The 27502-nt window shown below is 42.2% G+C and overlaps 1 protein-coding gene across 1 annotated transcript; it reads left to right on the forward strand.

Moving 5' to 3' along the window:
- The first annotated feature begins 379 nt into the window (after window positions 1-379).
- On the forward strand, window positions 380-27481 carry LOC308105335 (serine/threonine-protein kinase tousled-like 2). The gene is made up of 21 exons (XM_080455992.1): window positions 380-1033; window positions 4163-4257; window positions 4748-4813; window positions 5544-5610; window positions 5957-5994; window positions 8325-8435; window positions 8871-8963; window positions 10082-10192; window positions 12602-12738; window positions 14035-14196; window positions 15354-15420; window positions 15829-15926; window positions 16409-16490; window positions 16663-16754; window positions 18104-18193; window positions 18972-19141; window positions 20587-20725; window positions 21107-21218; window positions 22219-22326; window positions 23249-25738; window positions 26398-27481. Exons 2-20 carry the CDS (start codon window positions 4165-4167, stop codon window positions 23432-23434), a joined length of 2022 nt encoding a protein of 673 aa, XP_080312118.1. The 5' UTR covers window positions 380-1033; window positions 4163-4164; the 3' UTR covers window positions 23435-25738; window positions 26398-27481.
- The last annotated feature ends 21 nt before the right edge of the window (window positions 27482-27502 follow it).

The following is a 27502-nucleotide window of genomic DNA, read 5'->3' on the forward strand; positions in this document are numbered from 1 at the left end:
GTCAGGTAATCAAAATGTACTTGAGTAAAAGTACAAAAATATTGGTATCAAAATGTACTTAAAGTACCAAAAGTAGAAAGTACTCATTATGCAGAATGCCCCATTTAAAGTTTTCAAAAATGTATAACAATCTTTTGAAAATAGCATAGGCCTATCTACAAGCTCACAATGCATCACGTTGTGAGCTTGTAGATCTGCTATTTTCAAACAGGCGAAATATATAGATGGCTGAAGTGATTAATGTATGTTTTGTAATAATGAACAAAATCTACACAGTAACTAAAGTTTTCATATAATTGTAGAGGTGTAAAAAGTACAATATTTTCCTCTGAGATGTAGTGGAGTAGAAGTAAAAGTATTGAACGAACACTGTAAATGCTGAAAAAAGTCAAAAATACCTCAAAATTGTAACAGTAGTTGAGTACATGTACTTAGTTACTCTACACCACTGGTCGGCAGCACACGGGAGGGTTTTTATTATCTCCGCCTTTTATCGTAAAACTCCAGAGGAAGTAAACGGAACCATAACAAAAAGGTGTCACGGTTCAGTTCGTGGCGTGTTTCTAAACACTGTGATCGCGATATAATAACGACACGAATCAAAAGTTAGAGTACGGATATAGGAACGATCAGAAGGGATGACTGTAGTTACTATTTAAGATCACTGAGAACACTAAAGATCACTGATCACACACACACACCGAAGGAAAAACAACAACAACCCGAGACGATCGGTCTCTCCTCCTCCAGAGAGGAGCGGTGTTCACCCGGTCTGCCGGGCCGAGGAAAGGCCGAGGATCACCGGCCTCCTGGATGCCACCAAGCAGCCAGCTAGCAGGAGAAGATCACTAGATCAGACAGACAGGACAGCCACCCTGAGCCACCATGTCTGGAGAAACAAACCGACTGGGGATGATCTGAACTGAACGGTGAGGATCCTTTGAGAGAGAGATTTGGGAGTCATCATCATAAAGGAGGAGAGGAGAGTTTGAGAGTTCTCTGTACCTGGACAGTGACACCACCTCCTTTTCAGGTGAGTTGAGAGTGAGAGTGACAACGATAGGCTCTACGCACAGCAGCCATATTATCACTTCCTTCACAGGTTTTACTAATGAAGGCTCTGTTCCATTTAGTGTAGCACAGTGGTTTCTACGACCCCCATAACTCTGAGAGTGTACAAATGGAACCAAATGGACCCGTTGTACACTCTCAGAGTTACACACCTGTAAGGGGCCATTTGGAAGCCCACGAGGGTCCCTGGATTCCAACTGTAGACCCACTGGTGTAGCAGAGTGTTTCCAGTCAGCCAACATGCACAATATCAGCACCCTGACTCTGTTTGACCAGAATGGAGCAGAGCCTTCATTAGTATCATTGGTAACACCTGTGAATGTCTTCATAATATGGCTGCTGTGAATATAGCCTATTACAAGTGTTGTTGTAGCAGTGGTGGAAAATGTACTCGTATTTCTTACTTCGGTAAAAGTATCAACAACACTGCAGTGCTCATTATGCAGAATGTCCCATTTCACAAGTGTCAGTGTGTGTAAAACTCTTTTGAAAATAACCGATCTGTGAGCTTGTAGATAGATGGTCTATTTTCAAATGGCCGAAATGTATATAGGGGTTGAAGTAAGTGGGTAATGTATGTTTTGTGGTAATAATCCATCCAAATCTACAAATTAACTAGTAACTTAAGTTTTCAAATAATTGTAGTGGAGTAAAAGTTCAATATTTGCCTCTGAAATGTAGAAGTAAAAGTATTAAGTTGGAAATACTCAAGTAAAATGTCAAAATTGTGCTTAAGTACAGTACTTGTGTACATGTTAGTTACTTTACACCACTGCACAATGATGTATTTGTCATCATAATACTCTAAATAAACTGTCCTAGATGAATAAAAGAAAGGACTATGCTTTAGGAGCTACTGTTTAATGCATCTGCTATTTTTGAAACAATTTGGAAAAATCTCAAAAATTGTGGTGATATTCATTTTTTTTTTTTTTTACACAAATCTTCTCTTCTGTGGCTAGCTGGTACAAAGTATTTTCAGAGGGGGGTCCGCAGCCAAATAAAATGTGGGGGTCTTTGACATGGAAAAAGTTTGAGAACCACTGGTTTAATGAAAGATGTGTAGGTCAGTGGTTCTCAACCAGTGGTCCGGGGACCACTAGTAGTCCTTGAGGGGGTTCCAGGGGGTCCCCAGCCAAATTAATAGTTAAGGACCAAATTGACCTTTATGTGTCTGTAACTCTTGAGAGTGCACAAATGGAACCAAATGGACCCGTTCCATTTGTACACTCTCAGAGTTAAATGAACACTAATGATGATGATACAGTGTAGATTGGGACCCCGTCACCCCCCAGAAATCAAAATGGTTGAGTCCCAGGCATATCTTTTCAAATGGGGGTCCGTGGGCTAATATGTGTCAATTTGGGGGTCTACTGCAACTATTGTTATTTTCTTAGCTATTATTCTATCGTTTTGCCTTTTCAAATAATTGAGAAACACATTTTTTATATTTGTATTGTTTTTTTGTATGTATCAACTACAGTATTTTATGCTTTGCTGCACAACCTTATCATGCAAAAATGGTGTAAATAGCAGATCTACAAGGGTGAGGTTGTAGATACTAGATAGTAAATTTGATATATATACAGTATATCTATTTTTTGTTTGGGAAACCTTTCGCCTATGACATGCCAAACATAGAGATCGATTATCGATTATTTTATTTCAATTCTCAAATATTTTTCATAATCGAGTAAATCGATTAGTTCGATCAACTGTTGCAGGCCTACTTTTATCTGCCATATTTAGATTCCTCCTGAGAGGAGAGGGGAGGTGTATACACGATGAACAGTGGTAGATGTTATTCCACGTTGCTAGTAGGTTTTCTTGTGGGCCCTTATTCAAAGATTTGCACACATTTTCACGATTAAAAAAAAAAGAGCAGATCTACAAGCTCATAGTGCGGCACTTTGTGCCGCGCTATGAGCTTGCCTTGTATATCTGCTATTTTTTAATAGCCAAATAAATCTAAAAATGACACACAGATACTTAAAGGGTTAAAGCTTTAAGACTCTACAGGCACAGTATGTGAATAAGGATATGCGATCCTTTTATAACTCTACTTTTCACGCCATTGTGCCTTGTGGCTGTCATTGTGTTGCACGACACGTGTTTACCTTGGAGGACAATAAAATGTGGGGTAACACCCTGCGAAAGAATGACTGACGATGACACAAATCTCCTCTGCTCTCCAGTCTGTGCTGACATACAGTACTGTGTGCTGTAGAGAGGGTGAGTGCGTTGGCCTGTATATCCTTCACTCTCTCCTACACCTCTATACGTCGTGAGGGAGCCACTCCCTGCCAGTGGTGGAAAAAGTACTCGGATATTTTCCTTAAGTAAATGTAGCAACACAACAGTGTAGAAATACTACACTGTTACAAGTAAAAGGCCTGTGTTCAAAATGTTACTTGAGTTAAAGTACAAAAGTATTGGCATCAAAATGTACTTATAGTACCAAAAGTATAAGTACTAAAATGTTTGAAAATAGCAGATCTACAAGCTCACAACGCATCGTGATGCGACGCGTTGTGAGCTTGTAGATTTTATTTTATTTTCAAATAGCCTATGCATAAAATAGGGATAAAATGTGTGTTTCATAATATATTAATTCATATCTGTAAAGTAACTAAAGTTTGAAATAATTGTAGTGGAGTAAAAGTACAATAATTGCCTCTGAGATACAGTGGTAAAGTAGAAATACCTCGGAATTGTAGTTAAGTACAGTGCTTGAGTAAATGTACTTAGTTACTTTACACCACTGCTCCCTGCTGATTTATTCCAAGGGCTGCTGCGTTGCCTGTCATCTTTTTTTACGGTCAACAATAAAAGTTTGTCTAAGGTATAGCAGTCTCTCACTTATCGCCGGTGTGACTTGTATCGGCACCAGTCGTCTCTTTTCCCAAGAAACAATTGTCAATGTATTTATCTCAATGTAAACATCTCCCCTTTGTTAGCTTGTAGATTGTCTGTTTTCGGCGTATATCCCCCTCAGAATAGGGATGCTAGGGTTGCAGTGTAGAAGTGGACACATATTGCATAGCCCTACACTACATGCATCTTTCACCCATTTCTGTGTCCCCTCCTCTAGGCATGATGGAGGACCTCCAGAGCCAGACCATCAGCCTGGACCCCCGCAGGCAGGAGCTACTGGAAGCCAGGTTCACCGGAGTCGGGGTGACCAAGGTCTGCGTCCCGTCCGCTAACGACACCCAAAACCCTAAACGCTAAGTTATATACACTCCAGGGGTCATTGAGGGGGTTCCAGCCAGGGGGTCCCCAGCTAATTACTGATTGTTGGGATATGGGAACCAAATGGAGCCCTACAGTTATGTAACTCTGAGAGTGTACCGTGTGTGTGTGTGTATGTTTGCCCAAACTAGTGAAAATAGCAGATCTACAAGCACACGTGTCGCTTCGCGCCGCATTGCAAGCTTGTAAATCTGCTATTTTCACTACTTCTCAAACCTTTTTAAATGTATTTATGGAAATGATTAAATACATAAATTCAGGAAATACTTGTTGGACTTGTTTTTAATTGATGAAAAGTTGTGTTCTAAGGAGCTAAGGAGGCAGCGAACTATAGCTGTGTGCGTGTGAGGTTGCGTGCTTGTGTGTCACTATGGGATATGCGTGGTCCGTTAACTTCATTTTGTCATTCATTCTGCTCTCCCAGGCACACAACGAGTCATCCAACCAATCGCTGTGCAGCGTAGGCTCGCTCAGCGACAGGGAGCTGGAGGTCAGTAGACACACTAACATCACATGACAAGAATCTCTCTAATGAAGTCCAAGTTGTGTGTCTGTCTGTCTGTGTCTTTGAATCACTCCTGCACCCCTGTCTGAAACTTTCCACATAGGCTAACCTGACCCGTCAGCTTCACCGATTGCCTGGACTTTGTGTGTCATGTGTGTCATTTCTCATTTGTACCATTTCCCCAATATAAGTGCTGGCGTGTGAGGAAAGACATAAGCCTGAGACTCCATCATGTCAGACAACATGTGAGCAAAACGAATACCGACCCCGACGACCTTTGCTGCGTGTCACTCCCTCTCTGCTGCGTTTCACTCTCTCTCTCTCCCCCCATTTCTTGTCAGACTACTTTATACTATCTGATAAAGGCAGAAAAAGGCAAAAAAAAAGTTTAAAAAACGGGTGGCCGTGTGTTCCTGACTTACGTCGTTCCCGACCTGCTGTATTTTAGATGACTTTCAATGAACTAGACCAGGGGTCTTCAACAGGGTGTCTACGACTCCTAGGCCTAGGGGGTTGTCAGTGTTACTACAGGGGGGCCGCCAAATATTTGTGTGATAGGATTGTTTTTATTTGTTTACATTAACCACTTGAACCCTAGCATCCCTATTCAGAGGAGAACTTTTGCCAAAAATAGCAGATCTAAAAGCGTAGAAGACCCCTAAACTAGACATTATTATATAATGCTGATGTGTGCTTTCTCTGTCTTGGCCCCCAGACACCAGAGAAGTCCACTGAGAAGAGAAGCAGGAAGAGAAAAGGTGACGGCTACGACAGCAGCCAGGGTGAGTCCTGCATGTTTGAAAATGATCTTCCTCTTCCTTAGAATGATTTTATTATTAAAGTTTCTACATTTGAGAACTTGGAAGCACACATTAAACCTCAGCATATGAAAAAAACATTTTACTTTAATTATACAATGAACAATTAAAGAAGTAAACTGAGCTTTTTCAAAGTGCTACAGTATTTTAGCAGTAATAACAGGACACAACAAACCCACAATAATGCTGGGGCAGGGGGGATGAAAATGGTGAACTAGTATTGTACAGTTCCCTGGCCAGTGGCCAGATTTCACAGTTGTCCCATTTATGTAAAAGAAAAAACAACAACTGTTCTTGGTGTGTTTTGTAGGAAAAGGACGAGGGCCAAAAATAAGTGACTATTTTGAGGTGAGTGATCATCACAACTCTTGCTGTGAGCGAACACACCATGGAACGCTCAGTACCGAACCGTCATGTCAGAAACATCCCGTGATGTTCCTTCTCTCATGCTCCTCCTCTTGCTAGTACATTTAATCTCGATCTATACTAAGAAAATGAGAGAACAGCCAGCACACAATACATGTCCATTTCATATAGTTTTATTCTCATTGTGCGCTGGCTGTTCCCTCATTTTCATGACATTATTAAGCCGTGCACCCTGAGACTTTAATCTGGAGTGTTGCGGTCGTTCTGCTTTGCAGTGCTTTCTCTTATCTCGATGTATACTCCCATCGCCTGACGGTGTTGTTGATTGTCTGCAAGAACAAAGCTACACGTTACTAACAAACGCGTCACTTCCTCCTGGAGCTTTTTGGCAAGTGACATTGTGGTGTGACTGAGTGTACTGTAGATTAGGCATTTTCGGTTAATCTTTCTCTCTGAATAACAAGGATTTCTTTGTGTGGGTGTGTGTGGCCAGTGTGGCCAGTGTGTTGTTGGTGGGACCGGGCCTGTCCGGGGCCTTCCTCCTCTGGTGCGCTCCTCTCCACAGCACTTACACTCTAACACCTGGGTGAGCACGCATCCAGCTCTGCCTGCCCTGTCTGTCTGCACGCTGCCATTAGCACAAAAACATTAACAGAGGGGGAAACATTTTCTTTTCAACCTTATATTCCACTGGTTCTCAACCTGTGGGCCATGGGCCACGAACTCTTTCAAGTTTCTCAAGTGGGCCCTGATCCAGAAAAAGTTGGGAACCACTGATATATTCATACAATTGTTCCTCCTCACTAATGCTCTTTATAAGATGGTGCCATTTTTGTCGACTCGCTCTGTGTCTCAGAGGCTAGTCATGATATCTGCCTACCAATGACATAATCGATTGATAATTTCAGGATTACCCTAACCCTTTTCATTGATTCAAGAACAATGGCTTCTATTTCAGCATGCTAACTTCCCAGGGCAAGAAAGGCTGTAGTCTCTATTAGCTTGGAATCCCCGTAGACGATGTCATTGGTGGGTAGATTTCTGAACTGTTCACAGCCCGTCAATGAGACACAGAGCGAGTACACAGAAATGGCGCCATCTTATGAATGAGCATTAGTGAGGACCAATTATATGAACATAAGTGCTCTTTCAAGCCCTAGATACTTCTTTGTACAACTAATAACCCCCATGACACATCCACCCCCAGCAAATCGCACCCGGTCTGTCTGCAAACACCACCACACTATACCTGGGCAATGTGTTAACTCCTCCAACACAAGAGCTGTCATTTTAACAAGCTAATGAACAAAAACCATCTCCTCTCTATATCTCTGTTGCATGCCCTTGAATTATTTTTATTCAGATTTCAGTCAATAAAAAACACGCACGAGTTGTTGAGTTGTATAATTAAGTTTTGAGTGTTTGATGTACCAGTGTGGAGGCTTGTTGAATGCGAATGTTTGGTCCATAAATATTGATTAGAATTGTCCTTAGTCACCTGTGGTTAGAGCTTCTGCCCTGACAGGCAGGTCGGGGTTCATACCAAAAGACTATAAAAATGGTGCCCATTGCCTCCCTGCTTGGCACTCGGCATCATATTTGAACTGGGGACCCCCCACCCGACAAGCACTTGGAATTGCAGGCATTACATTTAGTTTGACTCTGTTCCACAGATAAATATTATGAAAATAGCCGATCTGCAAGCTGGTTTCGAGGCCTTGTGAGCTTGTAGATCAGCTATTTTCAAAAAAATTGCCTGTTTCTTATATTATTTGACAATTTAGCCAATGTTCCTTTTTTTAGGAAGGCTATTAAAAAGATCTTAAGTCCTTAAATTGTCACTTCACTGTCATCTGGGAACCCCCCAAAATGGTCCCTACCCACAGGTTGAGAACCACTGTACTACAGAAACAGGAGATAGGCTCCTGTCCTGACCTATGGCTCACATGGCCCAGGAACAGTTGGTTCCCAAGGCAACTTACTTGTCTTTTATCTTCCTTTTTGATCACATCAGCTTTGTGATCACAACACGTGATAGCTTACACTGGGTATTGTGTACATACTTGCAAGAGAGAGAAAATTACATTGAAAATGGGAGCAATAGTTTGAATGAATGGTCATGGCTTGAAGCTTGACGTATGGTATAAAAAAAAAACAGATTGAATTGAGTTCACATTTATCTTTGCGAGTCACTATACAGTAGTTTCGAGTTTTTGGTCCAAACACCCAGACAGGGAAGTAGACCACCTTTAAATTGTTGACTGGTTTGTGACAGGTTGTCCTCTCAATGTCTCCGTCTGTCTGTCTGTCAGGTTCAGCAGAACAGTCCCCCGTCCACAGGTTCCGTTCATACAGACTTGTCATCATCATCCAGTACAGTAAAGATGGACGCCCCCTATTGCTACGATCACAAAGCCACACAGGTAAACACACTATCTCCCTGAATCACAGCACTGTTCCTCAACACTATTAGCCAGAATCAGAATCAGCTTTATTGTCACATCACAGGTTTTATGGGTGTGAAATTTGTTTTGTTTTTTGTTATTCCCATAAAAAGATAAATGGAAGAAAAAGAAGAAGAGGGGGGCAGGGGGAGCAAGGGGAAGAGAGAGAGAGATCAATACAAAACTACAATTTATCTACATATTATTTACACATAGTATATCTATCCGGTGCGGTAAGTACCTGAGGTAGGTTAGACATACGTGAGCATAGCAGCAGATATATACTGTACAGTACATGATATGGACGTTAGTTAAGGTGCAAGAACAATACATATCAGCGCGCTGTACATGGGATTAAGGTGCAGAGTGTCGGGTACCCTACTGACCTGCGGGTGTCTCCGTCTGTCCCACCAGTCGGAGTTGACCCTGGAGAAGCTGAGCGCCCTGGAAAACAGTAAGAACTCTGACCTGGAGAAGAAGGAGGGCAGGATAGATGACCTGCTGAGGGTAAGGCAGCTCACATGGTTGGCTGCCAGCCTCGCCATACCCACTGGCTGAGGCTGTCACCTTCATGACATTTTAGTTGACCATTAGTTGTTAAGAACTTCAAAATTACATTTCTGTAGGCTTTTTAACCATTAAAACCGGGAAAGCATCTGTGTCATTTTAGATTTGAACCCCTTTAACCATATTTTATACAATATGGCTATTCAAAAATAGCAGATATACATGAATGAATGAATGAATTATTTTATTTAAGTGTCATGCCACCTCGTGGCCCATCCCTCATGGGATTATATGACACCTTTTCAGACAGTTACAATATTCACAAAAATATACAAGTAGATCTGTTATTTAAAAAAAAAAGGTGAACATTTGTGCAAATCTTTGACTCTATATATATATTTTTAAAAAAATAAGCAAACCTTTTTAACTCGCTTCTGAGGAGTCCCTAGAACAAACTATTTTGAGATGGGGGCCCGTGGCCAAATACATTTAATTTTTGGGGTCCTTGAAATGAAAAAGTTTGAGACCTACTGATATAGCAACATAAATCTTTCAGAAGACATTTGTAGAATCGGCACCGCAAGTGTTTGAAAATGTGGTGTTTTGGAAGTAATGAAAACATGGACTTGATATAAGACACGTTGGTTATACTCTGAGAGCTGTGTTTGAGTTCAAGTTAAAAGTTAAAGTTCTTCATTCACCATGAAAGAATGCCACACAAACACAACATAAATCTTTCAGAAGACATTTGTAGAATCGGCACCGCAAGTGTTTGAAAATGTGGTGTTTTGGAAGTAATGAAAACATGGACTTGATATAAGACACGTTGGTTATACTCTGAGAGCTGTGTTTGAGTTCAAGTTAAAGTTCTTCATTCACCATGAAAGAATGCCACACAAACACATTATGAATAATTGATAGGAAAACAATATAGATTGTGTGTGTGTGTGTGTGTGTGTGTGTGTGTGTGTGTGTGTGTGTGTGTGTGTGTGTGTGTGTGTGTGTGTGTGTGTGTGTGTGTGTGTGTGTGTGTGTGTGTGTGTGTGTGTGTGTGTGTGTGTGTGTGTGTGTGTGTGTGTGTGTGTGTGTGTGTGTGTGTGTGCGCGTGTGCTTCACAGGCCAACTGTGACCTGAGACGTCAGATTGATGAACATCAGAAGTTATTGGAACGGCACAAGGAGAGACTCAACAAATGTGTTACCATGAGCAAGACTCTCCTCGTTGAGAAGGTGTGTGTGTGTGCGCGCTCAAAACTGAAACAACAGTGAGATAGAAAGCACATGATTTTATCCACGAGTTGAGCCCTTGCCTGAATTATGGGCATCACTTTCTGTTTTCAGCCATTCAATTCATTTGTGTGATCCGTGTCAGTCAATAATAATGCGGGAACACAACCTGACACAAATCAAAAAGGCTGCTGTGACCAGTGTTGCCAGATTTTGAAACACACGGCCAGGTCTATGAAAACAAGCCCAAAAGAAGCGACTAGGCTAAGTTTTACCACTTTACATCGGCTCTATGAAAATAGCAGATCTACAAGCTCACAACGCGACACAATATCCAATATTGTAAACCAATATTTACAAGCGACTTTATAGAAAAACAAGCCCAATGTTGCTTATAATAAGCAGACATGGCAACACTGTCTGACACCTGAATCTCTGAATGGGGATTAAATGGTGCTTGTTAAGTTATTTGAATCAGCTGTGTGGAGGGAGATCTTGTAGGGTAAGTAGGCAGACTAATATTAGCCTGGTAAACTCCGGTCGCGGAATTCAATTTCATTTTCATTCAGCAGACCGGTCTGCTGAATGAAAATGAACATTTCCTTCCGGAAACCTGGGACTACATCTATTCACAGAGCCGATATATTTATTTTCTTTAAAAAAAAAAGAAAAAAGAATAGTGCATGACTGTTTGGAGTAGACTGAAAGAACGAGCCCAATCGATGGTCTTGAAGGGCGGATCCAAACCCAGCCGCCCGGATTCGTGCGGCGCTTCCTATTGCTTCACCAATTTATGTCCCCGCCTAAGTCTAGGGGGTTTAAGTGGTTAAGGTCCTTACCAATACACCCACCAAGTGTGAAGTCGGCTGAACGGTCCTCAAGATACGTGAACCAAAGTCAGACCTACAAAAACACACATTCAGTGATTCCTGGAATCTATAGATGGACTGCCCAGCCCTAAGACCTACTACCTCCTTAATAGTAAGACGTTGGCCCTCATTTATCAACGCGGTGCAGACCAAATAATGGGCGTACGGCGAGATCACTGCAACTTTCGGCATTTATCAATATATCCTGATTCAGCCTACTTTTCGGGAATTTGGACCGGTGCAACAGCGCCGCTGTAATCTTTTCATGGCCACCGGGAGATCGGACATTTAAACCACGGTCCAACACACACCAGCCTTCATCCATTAATGTTCTCTCCAGGCTGTCTCTCATTAACACGGCACGGCACGGGACTCGCCCGTCCGAGTCTCACTGGGAAATGGGAATATAGCCTACATGACTGCTTTATTTTAGTGTAACTCGAACTCGCACTGCTCGGTATGGGTTAAATAAATTAATATACAAACGTATTCCATTCATGGCGATGTGGTATCATAATCTGTCATTCATGTAAGCTTCTAGCCTACTTGGTTGACAAAGATTGTACCGTTACGCAGTTGGGCGCTTGCAAGTACTGTAGGTGCGTGTGTGCGCGTGCGTGTGTGTGAGAGACTTGACAGGCTGCGAGGCGAGCCGTCGAAACTCTTTCTTATTGGATTTCCATGCTCTGTTTGGTCGTATTCTGGTTCTTTATGTCGTAAAATCTGGGCGTTTCGAGAATATTTAAGGGTGTGTTATTTAAATGACGCTCGGTTTCAGCCGTCAGATTTATCAAAATTCCAACCAAATGTAAGCTAGGATTGGCTGTATAGGATTGCTTCATAAATGTGACTTGGACGTTGGTGTACGGCCAAATTTATGGAAAAATATAAGCCGTTTTTTACGCTCCGTTGATAAATGAGGGCCACTGTGTTGATAAGAGTGGTCAGCTAAATGTAAAGGGAGTGAATAGTTTGGGTGTTTTCCATGAGGTGAGAACTGTTATGTGCACTGAACTGTCAGTGAGAAGCTTAGACTGTCAGGTATTCAATCAGTAAGCTAAACGTTGAGGGAGTTCAGTGGTTCCCAAACTGGGGCTCGGGACCCCAAATTATTTTGGTGGTTCCCAGATGATTAGCTTAATGTGAAACATTGTTTTCTCACTCAACAGTAAACAAACCAACATACAGTATAAGTGTATACAGGGTATCTGCACATTTCTAAAGTTACAATTTAATGACTTTTAAGAGCTTTTTTTATACCAAATTGCCAAATATGACGTAAGGAAGAGGCAAACATTGTGAAAATAACCGATCTACAAGCTCACAACGCCTCGCAGCTTGTAGTTATATTATATAGCTATTTTCACTATCTGTGGAACCAAGTCAAACTAAATGTTATTCCCACAATTCTAAGTGCTTGTCAGGGTAGGGGTCCCCAGTTCAAATATGATTAGTTTGGGGAGGGTACTTCATGAAAAGTTTGGCAACCCTTGATGTAATGTGGTGTGTGTGCGTGCCTGTGTATGCATGTGTGTGTGTGCAGTGTAAGCAAGAGAAGAGGACGTGCAGGGACAAGAGCATGCAGGACCGCCTGCGTCTGGGTCATTTCACAACAGTCCGTCACGGGGCCTCCTTCACCGAGCAGTGGACAGACGGACACGCCTTCCAGAACCTCATCAAGTCAGTGCACAATGCATGCACACACATACACATCCAGTATACATATGTATTTGGATTATATACATACTGTATATCCGTTAGACAGATACATTTTCCATTTGACAGTATGTGATAAATATTAAGCGCACAAATAAAAGCATACAATTAAAACATACATTGACCCCAGTTTGGGGGAGGGAAGCCGGGTGGGGAGCGTGATATTTGTCATTGCACATACTCCTACGGGCTGAGGCGGCACGTGTCGGTAGGGAATATTAAGCAGTAGGAGTAGGATGGAGGCACTAACGACTAAATCGGGGAGAAAATGTTGTAAAAATAATTGGCAATTTCTTCTCCGCATGCAGAATAATACCATAAAGTACAATCATATTCATAATAATACATTTGGATGTTATTTATTTACTTACATATTTTGTTAAAGGCAATTCATGGCCTGGCCTCTAATTAGAGTTATTATGGGCTTTGTGCAGTCTGAGGTCCTCAGGCAGGCTTATCTTTTCGTTTGTTTGTTTTTGTTTTTGAGTAGCCATTTATTTTTGTTGTATTTTGGTATGTTTTTTTACTTACCTACATACATACATACCTTCCTTCCTTCCTTTATTTAAGCAGGCAGTCACTTAAAAAACAAGTTCTTTGTGGTGTGGGTGATGGTGGAGTTAAGCAGTCACACCAAACTAACTGGACTCTGGGCTGGGCGTGTCTACACACCTGTTGTGCATCGATTGTTCCACACAGGATGAATCAGTCATTCACACACACACACATTGTGAAAACACCCTGAGGGCTGGACCTGGCTCCTGGCCTATCAGTATTATGGCTGCTAACAGTACAGCGCCTAAACATAAATAGGTAGACACCTCATTGGCTAGTGCTTCCACACGTCAACACCACCCCCATACCATATAGACCAATTATTTGTTTACAAACATTGAGTTCTCTGCAAGCAACACCTTCATGTGATGGAACATTAATTAGGCTTGAGGGGCTGCAGCTGATTGAAATACTGCCGAGCAGACAGTTTCTGCTGCGGCTATCACATTAAACATCCTTTCTCCACACTGGGAGGAAAACAGCATCTGAAAGTTTGAGGGAATGCATTTTTACACGTGAGTGCTGTGACCACTTTTCCATTACATCTATGAGTGGTCAGGTTTTTTCTGTTGCCGGCCTGTGTGCGCATACTGGTTCTTAATCAGTGTGACGTTGTCTGATACAGCGTCTATTAAGCACCTTGCCATAACTCCACTGCAAGAAATATGCCATTGACCTTTGGGGATGGTTGTGTGTTCCTTCCAGGCAGCAGGAGAGGATCAACTCCCAGCGGGAGGACATGGAGAGGCAGCGGAAGCTGCTGGGCAAGAGGAAGCCTCCCTCCATGGTGCAGTCCAACGCCATGCCTCCACCCAGCCTGGAGCAGAACAAACGCAAGAGCAAGAGCAACGGCCAGGAGAATGAAGCGTACGCACACACACACGCACACACACATCCCTTTACCACCGTCCTGTTAGGGTAGCAACTGTTAATCGATGTAATCAATCAATTCAATAATAATATAATAGATTTTGTTTTTTTGTTTTTTGTATACAGTTGCAAAATGGCAAAAAAAATATCCGATTTCATAGCTCTCAACATTTCGTGTTGTGATGCGTTGTGTGAGGTTGTAGATCAGCTATCTTTGCTATTAAAAAATATTATTTTGTCATGTCAATTCATACAACATACATGCATGTACTTTTTATACACACTTGGAAATGGAAAAAGTCATTGATAGAATAATCGCTTCTTAGGAAATAATCAGTAGTTGCGGCCCTATTGCAAACACTGCCTCTCTCTGTGAAAACCATTCACCGACGCGTGATTTGGGAACGTACGGGACCGGTTGGCAAACCCCGCCCCCCCGAGTGGAATGAGGAGATTTTAGACTGCAGGAGCAGTTCTGTTAACCCCCGCTTCCATGTGATAATGATCTAGAATATAGATGATGTATAGAATATATTGAGGTAATGATTATTCTGGAATTGGTTGCTTTCATTGCTGTTTCCTCAGCAGAAAACCATCCGTTCCTTTTCTTTATTTCAATGGATTAAGTAACAGCCGTCTGCCAGCCTGCAGATGGATGGATCATGGATGCTATATTGATAACTCTCATCACCAAAAAATGCCTCGTCTCAGTAGTCTGTGCTGTCATATATCTCACGTGAGTAGCAAGTGCTGTACTCGACTATTCCGCCAAAAATTTGAACGGTACATACCGCAAACTGTACAGGAAAAGAACGCCTCTCCTACTGCACGAATGCACAAAATCTGTCTTTTATATGGTGTTTTATTTTTTTTACTGTGTCCTGTCACTAACTGCGTGGCATAACATACAGCAATTGCTGTACATGGTACATAGGTGGGCCTTAAGGCCTTTCAAGCAGGCGTGATTCAGCCAGTGGAGACAGTCAGGGGCGGGGTTTACCAACCGGTCCCGTACGTTCCCAAATCACGCTTCACTGACACCAAAACTCATCAGATCAGAGACCTGAATAGAAACATTAAAACAAAATTGTATCTGCTTTTTATCTCGAAACGAATATGGTTTTAAGGTTATGTTGTGTTGTTGTGCCACACAGGTTGTCGCTGGCAGAATATCACGAGCAGGAGGAGATCTTCAAACTTCGACTGGGTCACCTGAAAAAGGTAGCGTCCACACCATGTGACTTTGTGAGCTTGTAGATCTGACTAGTTTGTGTCCCGGGGAGACAAATTAAATAGTCATAGTCTTTTGAATAAAATTCCAATTAGGTTTCTGTCATATTTTTCATCTGAAATGTTTTAGTTGACTAAATGTACAGCTGATATTTAGTCGACTAAAATGCATTTTGGCTGGCCTTGATGCCATCGTAATGCCTGATCTGTAGACCGGCTACCAAAAATAGTCGACTTTCGGAGCGTGACACCTGCACCAAGTTTTTATTTGTTGACGAAACAAATCAATAGATTTAGTAATAGTTTTAGTCATCATAGCTTTTGTTTAGTTTTCAAATCTTCATCAGTGAAATAAGGCAGTCGAGGAACATTTGGTGTGTTGCTGTGTTTGTCCACCAGGAGGAGGCAGAGATCCAGGCAGAGTTGGAGCGTCTGGAGCGAGTCAGGAACCTGCACATCAGAGAGCTGAAGAGGATCCACAGTGAAGACAGCTCACAGTACGTAAAGCCCTCCCTCATACCTGCCAACACTCCTGAATTTAGCAGGAGACTGAAGTTTTACCCTTTCTCCTGCTGTGCTTCTGAATTGTAATTTATCCCGAAAATATCCTTAATTTTGGACAACTCAGCCCAAACTCTATATGGTAAAAGTGAGCATGTCCATGGGTGTTACACATCCCACTGATATGCAGCCATAGGGCCATAATGTTAATACTACAGTAAGTGAATACTGAGTCAGTGAATGCTAAGTTAATACTAAGTCAGGTCCCCCACCAGAAAAGCTCCAGTCTAATGTTGGCCCTCCCTTAGCTTACAAACCTGCTCTCTGCAGTGCATTACAGTGAAGACAGCTCATAGAACATACACCCCTCCCCTCTCTTATAAACCTGCTTTTTGCATTGGGTGTCATACGACGGAGTATATATTAAGCATTGTTGGTTCCAACCGATGCCGATTGAAGCCTGTCTTGTGTTGTGCAGGTTCAAAGACCACCCCACGCTGAATGAGCGATATCTGCTGTTACATCTCCTGGGAAAAGGTGGCTTCAGTGAAGTCTATAAGGTAATACTTTTATAAATCAGTGGTTCTCAACCTGTGCTGTGAGGATAGTGGGCCCCCAAAGTGGGCCCCCAAATAATTGGCGAAACACTGGGATTTTAAGTTAATATTTAAAAATGTAATCCTGTATAAACCAAAAAAGGTAACTGGACGTGATGTGTTGTTCTCTCCCCAGGCCTTTGATCTGACAGAGCAGAGGTACGTGGCTGTGAAGATCCATCAACTCAACAAGAACTGGAGGGACGAGAAGAAGGAGAACTACCACAAGTGAGTCCGGACACTTTGAACGATCAGACAGATTCTGTATTTTCAATTGGGGGGAAAACTCCCTTTTCAGTTGTAAATACAGACTTTGTGTCATATGACACGGTTGCTTTACATGCTGTACGTGGGAAAGTGATATACTTAGTATATTATTTTTATATACTTCTCGTATCCCATTTTAACCGGGAAAGTATGTGTCATTTTAGATTTTAGCTATATATATATATATATATATATATATATATATATATATATATATATATATATATATATATATATATATATATATATAGAAAGCTCTTGGTTTAGAGAACATTGGTTCTCAAAAATAGCAGATATGCAAGCTCACAGCGCATCACTTCGTGCCGTGCTGCGAGCTTGTACATCTGCTATTTTTGAACATTTTTGAAAATGAACATTTTGTCATTTTGGGGGTCCTTGACACAAAAAAGTTTGAGAACTGCTGATTTAGAAGGCATTTTTAGAATCGGCCTCAGCTCTAAAGCTACTACTTTTAGGAGTAGGAGGAATAGTAGCCTCATCTTATGATGTAAATTGCGTCACCAGCTCATGTCCCTGGGGACTTCAGCATGCATCCCAGATTTGATGACCATGCGTACTTTCGGAAGGTTTGTTTAATGGAATACAAGCAGAATAGAATTAAATGAATAAAAACGTAATGAAAATACTTGTAGAATAGAATGTATGAGGTCTTCAGAGAATGACAGGAATGCACAGAAATAATTGATGCAAGATACGAGTTAACTAGAGAGCTCTTCTCACAATGGCCTCTTGGTACAAGTCCTTCAGTTGTCTGGGAGAAGGTCAATTGATTGTGCCTTGTATACTAATTCAGTGCAGCCAGTGTTGCTCTTGCTAGCCTCTGCAGACACTAATTGTAATATAATTATATACTGTCTGTTGTCTGGGTGTCTGACTGCGTGTCCAAGTGTCCTTGAACAAGACACTGAACCACTAACTGTCCCAGATGAACTGGTTGGTGTGTGTGGGTGAATTTAACAGTTTAACTATGAGGTGATGCACAAGCTTCTCCTGCAACAGCCTCTAGTCTATGCATAACATCATGAAAGACCTTTCTCGTCTTTTATATTCATTCCAAAAGGTAAATTTTAACTACGCTAGGGCTCTATACTTCGTCTACTCCTTTTTCCCCCACTACACCAAATCTCATGTTGCGACGTGATGTGAGCTTGTAGATTTTCATAGATAGATGTATCTGTTTTCACAGAATATCCATCCCAGAATAGGGATGCTAGGGTTCATGTGGTTAATATGTGCTCTTCTTAAAAAAAATTGATTGTTGTAAATGTTTCTTGTCTTTTTGTTTGCAGACATGCATGTAGGGAGTACAGAATTCACAAAGAGCTGGATCATCCTAGAATAGTCAAACTCTACGACTACTTCTCACTCGACACAGACTCGTAAGTGTTCACCGAAAATACTCTGTGTTAATTTAACTCTGAGAGAGTACAAATTGAACCAAATGGTTCCCTTTTTTTCTACATTTTTAAAATTATTATTTCAAAAATGTTTCAAAAATGTTTTGAGTCCAAAACGTTTTTCAAAAGAACTGTAAGGTTGGAGTAAATGTAGTTAATAAGTCAATTAGATGGCGGCCAATTAGATTAGAAGTCAGCTAATGTATTAACAGCAGCTGTGTTCAGCAGGTTTTTTTGTTTAGATCTGGAAGCCCATGAGCAGACAGTTTTTTTGACCCATCCGTTTCCACCTTTTGACCACCTTTTTCTTTTGTCTTGTTTGGTCTGTGCACTTTTTATTCAGTAAAAAGTTAAAACTCCTCAAGAGATTTTTATATTTTTTTTTAGTCAAGCTTATTGCTTCATGGGCTATTACTGGAACTACATTTGGAACACAACAATGTATTTTTGTACGTTTGGGTCCCGGGGAGAATTTATATCAGCTGAAAAAGTTTGGGAAAGTCTGGTTTAGTATATCGAAACCTCTTATCTCCACATTTTAACGTTTTGTTAGTAAATTAAGGCCCTACTTGATCATACTAAAGCGTCACACAAAGGCATCAAAAGTAGCAGATCTACAAGCTCGAAGCACAGTGCGAAGCAACACGTTTAGAGCTTGTAGATCTGCTACTTTCGCTATTTTTGAATTTGAATCCTGAAAAGTACGTTTTGAGCGTATGAGGTTTCCACCCGACGTAGACGATATTGTCCATGTGTGCAGGTTCTGCACGGTGCTGGAGTTCTGTGAAGGCAACGACCTGGACTTCTACCTGAAGCAGAACAAGCTGATGTCTGAGAAGGAGGGGCGCTCCATCGTCATGCAGATCGTCAACGCGCTCAGATATCTCAATCATATCAAACCGCCCATCATCCACTACGACCTCAAGCCTGGTCAGTGTTTCACACATCTGTTGCACGCACGCACGCACGCACGCATAAACACTCACGTAATCGTTTTCATAGTAGCATTACAATATATGTTCCATTCTGGTCAAACAGAGTCAGGGTGCTGCTATTGTGCATGTTGGCTCACGGGAAACACTCTGCTACACCAGTGGGTCTTAAAGTGTGGTCCAGGGACGCTCATGGTTCCTTGAGGGGGTTCCAAATGGACCATTACGGGTGTGTAACTCTGAGAGTGTACAAATGGAACCAAATGGACCCGTAAGGGTCCATTTGGTTCCATTTGTACACTCAGAGTTCTGGGGGTCATTGCAATTCCAAAGTTTGAGAACCACTGTGCTACACTAAATGGAACAGAGCCTTCATTAGTATCATTGGTAACACTTGTGAAGGAAGTAAGGAAGAGGCCCAATTTCTTTCCAACATGGCTGCTGTGCATAGAGCCTGGGTGCATCCACAGGATAAATCAGTCATCCCCACACTCACTTGCTCTGCTCTGGCTTGTGCCATCTTGCCACTCTACAATAAATGCTTTGAAACATCTGTGTCCCTGTGTCGGAGGAACCAACCCACAGAGGTGGCTGGTAGCATCACCTTGCAGTGTTCTACAGTTTTCTGAAACACTTATGTTGCTATAATATCAGTGGTTCTCAAACTTTTTCATGTTAAGGACCCCCAAAATTATATTTATTTGGCCGCGGACCCCCATCTCAAAATATGTAGTTCCAGGGACCCCCCAGAAGCAAAGATTTGAGTTACAAGAAATATATTTCAAAGATTTGCACAAATTTTCATTATTTTTCAAAAATAGATCTACAAGCTCATATAGATCTACAAGCTCATAGCGCGGCACTCGGTGCCGCTCTATGAGCTTGTAGATCTGCTATTTTTGAATAGCCAAAGTATAAAATAATGGTTAAAGTGGTTAAAATCTAAAATGACATATGCTTTCCCGCTCTTAACTCTTTCACTGCCAGACTTATTTCAGAATGTGTTGTCCCATTGCCAGGAAAAAGGTGCATTTTTCCTCTGTTTGTTTTTTAACATTGAAGTGAATGGAGCAGCAATTTTTTGGATAGCGTTATCTCCTAGTTCCTTTGAGATAAACCCCCCCAAAAAAATACCAAAAAAATCAGAAAAATTCAAAAAAAAATATATATATAAAAAAAATTTAATTTCTCAAAAAAAAAAATTTCTTCATATTTTCGTCTTTCCGTCATTGGCCATGATAGCCATAGAGCCATCGGACGGGAATTCCCGTCCGGGGCAGTCAAAGAGTTAATGGATTAATTGTGTAGGAAACACGGCTACTAGTGACACATCACAGATTGGGACTTTTTCAATTTCAGTTGTGAGATTTTAGTATTACTTTTTTTTTGTTGTTGCTTTAATCCCTGTGACTGACTGCACCGCTCCCCCCACTGTGTCGCCAGGCAACATTCTGCTGGTGAACGGCACGGCGTGCGGCGAGATAAAGATCACCGACTTTGGCCTTTCCAAGATCATGGACGACGACAGCTACCACCCTGTGGACGGAATGGAGCTCACATCTCAGGGAGCGGGGACCTACTGGTAATACACACGCGCATGCAGACGCAGACACACACACAATTGAGCTATTTTAACCCCTAAATCTAAAGCCGAAGATTGTAGATCTACAAGGTTACAAGCATAACTCCAACCCTAACCCCTAAACCTAACCTCTAAATGTCTAACCTGAATATTTTCCTAATTTCAAGCCTTTCTACAAAGCTTTTTTAACAATAAAACAACCATGTCCTCACAAAATCTTTTTCTGAAATTCCACTACACTTGTGGGGACATTTGGCCCTCACAATAGTAATACAGCGTGCGCGTACACACACACACACACACACACACACACACACACCTGACCCATCTTTCTGGCGTGTGCCACACTGAGTCTTGTGTTTGACCCGCTGTGGTTTCCAGGTACCTGCCTCCTGAGTGCTTTGTGGTGGGCAAGGAGCCCCCCAAAATCTCCAGCAAGGTGGATGTGTGGTCGGTGGGGGTCATCTTCTACCAGAGCCTGTACGGACGCAAGGTAAACCACACACGCGCATTCTGCACCGGAGTGTGTGGCAAAAGATGAACTCTTAAAGCTTCATTGAAGGCAGGGGTCTTCAACGTTTTTCAGGCCAATGACCCCCTAACTGAGAGAGAGATGAAGCAGGGACCCCCCTCTATATTGTATAAAATTGAGTTTCAGATTAAACTTTTTTTTTTACTTGGTCTGGTCTTTTTTCCTCTACACCTATACCTCTTTGCCAAAAATAGCCGATCTACAAGCTCACAACGCCTCGGCTAATGTTCCCCTCAGAATAGGGATGCTGGGGTTCAAGTGGTTAATGTAAAGTCTTATCACACAAAGATTTGGCGGGCCCCCTATAGTAACTCTGAGGACCCCCTAGGGGTCCCGGACCCCCTGTTGAAGACCCCAGTTTTAAGGGAAACGTTGCAGATTTTCTGTTTCGACGCGAGGAGATCAATAATGCAGTGTGGGGGAAAAGAATCTTATTTCTGCTGTGTTTTTCTCCATGACATTTTGAGGTTGTAATACGATATTATAAGTCATCATTTTGCGTCATCTGGCCAACGGAATGTGTATGTGAAAGGCGTCGATTTCCCTTTAATATATACTCCATCACACGACAGTGTCACTTGTCTAAAACCACTGATCTACAAGCTGACAACGTGTTGCCTTGCAGCAAGTTGTCAGCTTGTAGATCAGTTCATTTAGGTGAGCCTCGCCATCCTTCTACGGAACATAAATTCGGCTTGACTGTTCATTTAACTCTGAATTAAACGAACGTTGAGGATCCCGCTTTGAATGATTTCCTCCCTGATTCTTGTACAAATGGCTCAAGCAGAATAATTGAATCAGATTCATGCCCTCATCTCCTCTGCTTGCACTCTCTCTCCTTCCCCTCCTCGCTGTACAATAGAGCAAGCAATGCCTTGAAAAATAATGTCAAAGAGATAACCGTACGATACAAATGTTGGATCATGTGGATTTATGTGCCTGATTGTTTTGCTCTGCGCAGCCGTTCGGCCACAACCAGTCCCAGCAGGACATCCTCCAGGAGAACACCATCCTTAAAGCCACAGACGTGCAGTTTCCCCCAAAACCTGTGGTCACCACGGAAGCCAAGGTGTGTAAGGATGCTCCACTTACGCTAGAACAGTGGTTCTCAAACTTTACAATTTCAAGGGCTCTTGACAGTATACAAATGGAACGAAAGGGTCTATTTGGTTCCATTTGTATACTGTCAGAATTACAGAGGGTTCCAATTTGACCCTGTGAGGGTCAAATTGGAACCCCCTCAAGGAACCATGAGAGTCCCTCGACCACACTTTATTTTAGGCAAGCAGCATTGTTGTATGACGGCATTAAACTTAATTTACTACACTTGTTCAACCAAACCTATTTTACAGTAGCTACTGTATGTGTCTCAGTAAATACGCACACAGTCAAAGTTAATGTCTCTTCTAGTTTTAAATAAATTGGTCTCCATATTTTTCTTTTAAAGAAGAAATAAAAGATAATGTTTAATAGTTTCTCTGTTGAATACAAATTGATATTCCAAAATGGTCTCCTCATTGACTTACTCTGCACTGTTAAACAGGTATCAAAGTCACACTTTTAGCTCATAAACGAACACCCCAAAAAGCAGATTCTGTGCTGTCCTCCAGTGAAATGAATGACATGTACCTTTCTCTCTCCCTCCACTTTATCTCATGTACAACACGCTGACACTCTTTCGCACATTATTAATGTATAATCTCATGCACATATTAAAGATGATTCTAAAGTTCATTCATAACTTTACATCAGAGATGTACAGCAGAACGAAATTACGTTGCAATGACTCCATTGAAAACACCCCAATACATAATCTTAACTAAATGGAATAGAATAAACTTGGTAATGATTAAAATAAAAATACACAAAAAGTTAAAATATGGAGATAAGAGGTTTCTGCCCGACAGCAACGATGTGCATTTCCAATGTGTATATATCGCATCTCGATGTCTCTCCATTCTGATTCTCCCTCCCTCTCTCTCCTCTCCCAGGCGTTCATCCGTCGGTGCCTGGCGTACCGCAAGGAGGACCGCGTGGACGTGCTGCAGCTGGCCACCGACCCGTTCCTCATGCCCCCCCGCAGGGCCCAGGGCCCCGGCGGGGCGCCCCCGGCCCCGCCCGCTCCCTCCACCTCCTTCTCCTCCTCCTACAACAGAAGTGCCTCCAACTCCAACTGAAGCCGGGGAGGAGGGGGGGGGGGGGGGGACACTCGCCCACCTTCGTCCTGCGCTGACGAATTCACCCTCAGATCTCAGACTCCTCCACACACAGCTGGGTGTTGTGAGGGAGAAGGGGGCATACACAGACATATACCCCCCCCACCCACCCATCCTGCAAAGGTCTGCCAGTGGGTAGAACCCAAAGATGTTGTCCCCCGGCTGACTGGCTGTGTGGTCGTGCCATGTTCCGGAAGCTTTAACACGCTGGTTCTCAACGTCGCGTCTCCCTCAACCAGAGGTCCAAAGGGACACTTAAAGGGCAAGACCACTTTGGTAGAGGTTTGGGTTGTGTAGTTACCTTGCCATGATGTAACAACAAAGGTGGGCAAGAAATCAAAAATAATTTCTCCATTGACTAGAAATTGATCATTTCAAATATGCTCATCATTGACTTGCATTGTACGGTGAAGAGGCACTGGAGGAGCTCTTTTAAGCCCGTAATCGAACGATCATATTTTTAATCATCAGTTTCTAGTCAATGGATAGTCATATTTTTTGCCCACCTTTTGGAGTTACATGGCAAGGTAACTTCACAACCCAAACCTCTACCAAAGTGGTCTTGTCCTCTAACAGGTCTGTAACTCAGAGAGTGTACAAATGGAACCAAGCGGGACCGGTATTAGTGCGCTCTCTGAGTTAAGGATGTTACGGTGCAGATTAAGGTTCCAGTATTGTTTAGTTCAGCCGCGATTCTCAAACGTTTTCATTTCATGGACCCCCAGTTTCTGAGACCCTAATCTGCTTGAAAAAGCAGCTTTTTTGGGGGTGTTTTTTATCATTTCGTTCTTTTATGCCAGTTGATTCCTCTCCACACACGTGTGTGTTGTCACTGCTGTTGTATCCTACTGACTCACCTGCCTGGGTTACGTGCAGTGACAAATATCACCCTCCAGCGCCCGGCTTCCCTCCCCAGAGCACGGGCCAATTGTATTCGTGTAGACGCTCGACAAAGCCGGATGCACCATGGTGGATTCAAACCCACAACCTCTGCAGTGGCTTCGGGTTTGTAACTCTCTGTGAGGGTCCATTTGGACCACTGGTGGACGGTGGACCCCAAACCCGATGTTGAGAACCAGTGCTTTAACAGACTCCATTTTTGTGGAAGTTGAAGAATATGCATTGCAGAATTTTTCATAACGTCGTTGCTTGAAACGGTCTCATCTGTCACAAGCTTATTTCTCTCAGTACTAGAATGATCAACTTTCAAAGCCCTCCCTAGTCTCTAGTTTTCTTTTGTTTTTCTCCTCCCTACCATGTAGCCTTTGGGTACTTAGAAAAAGCGCTATATACATTTTAGATATTATTAATATTATTATAATATCTAGATCAGTGATTCTCAACCTATGGACTGTGGATAATGCAAGTTGCCCCCCCCAAATAATTGGCAAAACACTAGAATTTTATGGATAATATAAAATTAAAAAATAATGTAAAGTAATGCTATTCTTTCTTTAAAACCTTAAATTGTTTTTGTTCATTGTGATAATTGGGAACTTAAAAGTATACTACGTTAGTTCCAATGATCCAAGCTGGAACACGATAGATGATTGATAAGGCTTTTCAAAATGTTCAAATGGGCCCTGATCCATGAATGGTTGGGGGACCGCTTTACTCCTTAGACTGCCTGTGCTGTTACTTTTGACCAGAGTTCACATTTTTCCAGCTCCACTCTTGGAGGCTTTGGTCGTCTTCTGAGCTTGTGTTTTTCTGGCTCGGCACTTTGTACTCTTCTGCTGGAAGAGCTGGTCAGAGGAGGAGCGGCACAGGCCAGGGGCTTCACTCTTCACTACATAGGAGACATCACTTGAGGTTGAATCTGGTTACTTTCCAACCTTTCAAAAAAGCTCGAGGCCATCCATTAAGTGTCAGACTTATTTGGCTCCCCAAATAATTGGCAAACACTAGGATTTTATGGATAATATAACATTAATATAAATAATACTAATGTAAAGATAAAGTTATGGTATTTTTTCTTTAAAACCTTAAATTTTGTTTTCAATTTTATAATTAGCAACTTAAGTTGCTTCCATTATCAAATTGTTTGATTGACGCTGCCCGTAGGCCTGACCACTTAACACTTAACGTGTTAAGTGGTCTGATGGGTGGGCTGCGAACACATTCAAGATTCCAAAAAATGGGTGCTAACCGCTTTACTCCATAGACTCCCTGGGCTGTTACTTTTGACCACGGTTTTAATTTTTCCAGCTCCACTCTTTGGTTGAGTTCTGAGATAGTTTTTTCTGGCTTCTGCTGGAAGAGCTGGTCAGAGGTAGCCTGGTAAACCCTCCCTCCGGAAATCTCAATTCCATTTCATTTCAGGAGTGAGTCTGGCCTGATCCGCCTGTCTGCAATATTGGCTGTGCTGGAGTTGGGCGGGAGTAATACCGTTGACTGACAACCCCTTCAGCCAATGATAATTTTTCCCCTTCAGCCAATCAGCAGTTCACCAGTCTTAATGTGACGCGACGGGACTTTTGAGACAGCCATACCCAAAATGGGTTGCCTTTTTCGGGTACAATGGTGTCACTGCCCGCCCCTACCGGTTCTCTAATTATTTTTTTTTAAATAGGCTTTGTCATGATTAATTGACCACATATATGAAGTTAAACAACTACATTCTATCCAAACGATATCTTATAAGTAAATTCCGTGCCTCAAAATAGAAGTTAGAGAGCTTTTTGAAGTAAAAAAATAGCGGAGAATTGGCCGCACAAGAAAAAGATGGCTGCCGTTCGTGTTTTGGGCTCACTCGAACTCGCCACCTGATTGGCCAACGTAAGCTGTCAATCACAGAACAATGAGCGACGACGCTGATAGGCGCGGCCGTTTGGCATACACAGCCAATATTGCAGAGAGGCGGTTCATGCCAGACTCACTCCAGGAATCAAATAGATTTCCGGAGGGAGGGTTTACCAGGCTAGGTCAGAGGAGGAGCGGCACTCTTCACTAGTACAAAGGAAACATCACTTAAAGTTGAAAAGTTTGATTGTTTTCGAACCTTTTAAAAAAAGAAAAACCTTGAGGCCATCCATTAGTACCCGATACGCATGTGTTGTAGTGACGGTGTTATCTTCAGCAGCTTCAATTTCACAGACCTTATAAACCTATATATATAAGTCGTCGGATTGTTCTCCCATCTGGCTCTCCAGCTCATCCAATGCGTTCTTTTGCTTCTTTCCCCAAGTATTTCATAAAAAGGGCTCGTCTTCTCTTCAAGTCTGTGCTCAAATTCAAACCCTCCCTTCCCAAAGCGTGAGAAAGAAGGTTTCATCAGGAGCGACACCCCAGCCCACCCTCCGGCTCCGATCCTGGGGCATTCTGGCTGCATTCTCAGGAACCACTGATCTAGATTTTATTTAGGGGCTAGAACTGGGTGGAAACAAGAAAAAAATAACTGCATTGCAGAACCAATGCAAAGCCTTTATTGAGGTCCTTACTATTGGGATGGTATCAGGATTGGGTTCTCCAATAAAAGTAGTAGATTTGTTAATCAGAGGTTCTTCTACAGTAGTTCTTCTAGTCCCTACATCAGTGGTTCTCAAAGTTAAAAATTTCAAGGACCCCCCCCACAACTCTGAAGGTCCCTGGAGTGTGGACCCACTTTGAGAACCACTGCCCTTTCATTGAATTTCACCAGACCTATCGGTAGGCAGAGATCGAGTTTGAGACTGGGACATATTTGAGAAGGGGATTTACTGATGACCAAAGTTAATGTTGATGTTCAGAGCTTTGGAAATGTGATGTTGTGATGCAAACTAGGGTCATTTGTACACAAGGATTTGCCTGGTTTTGACCTTTTGAATTATTGTGTTAGATAACTGGAAGTTGGACTTTGTTCTTTCAGCGGTTCAGTACATGTTTTTTCATGAGATTTCCAGCCCCTTTTCATGTGGTTTTGTTATCTTCAGCAGGGGGCTGACTATGAATGGCTGTTGTGAGGAGAGGTTCAAATCCTCAACAGAACTGAATATGAAAGCATTAAAACCAACATTTGGTTCGACTGTTGCCGTTTGTTTTGATTGATTT

Source organism: Gymnoscopelus braueri (assembly GCF_963280865.1).
Source record: "Gymnoscopelus braueri genome assembly, chromosome: 17".
NCBI classification, from domain to species: domain Eukaryota; kingdom Metazoa; phylum Chordata; class Actinopteri; order Myctophiformes; family Myctophidae; genus Gymnoscopelus; species Gymnoscopelus braueri.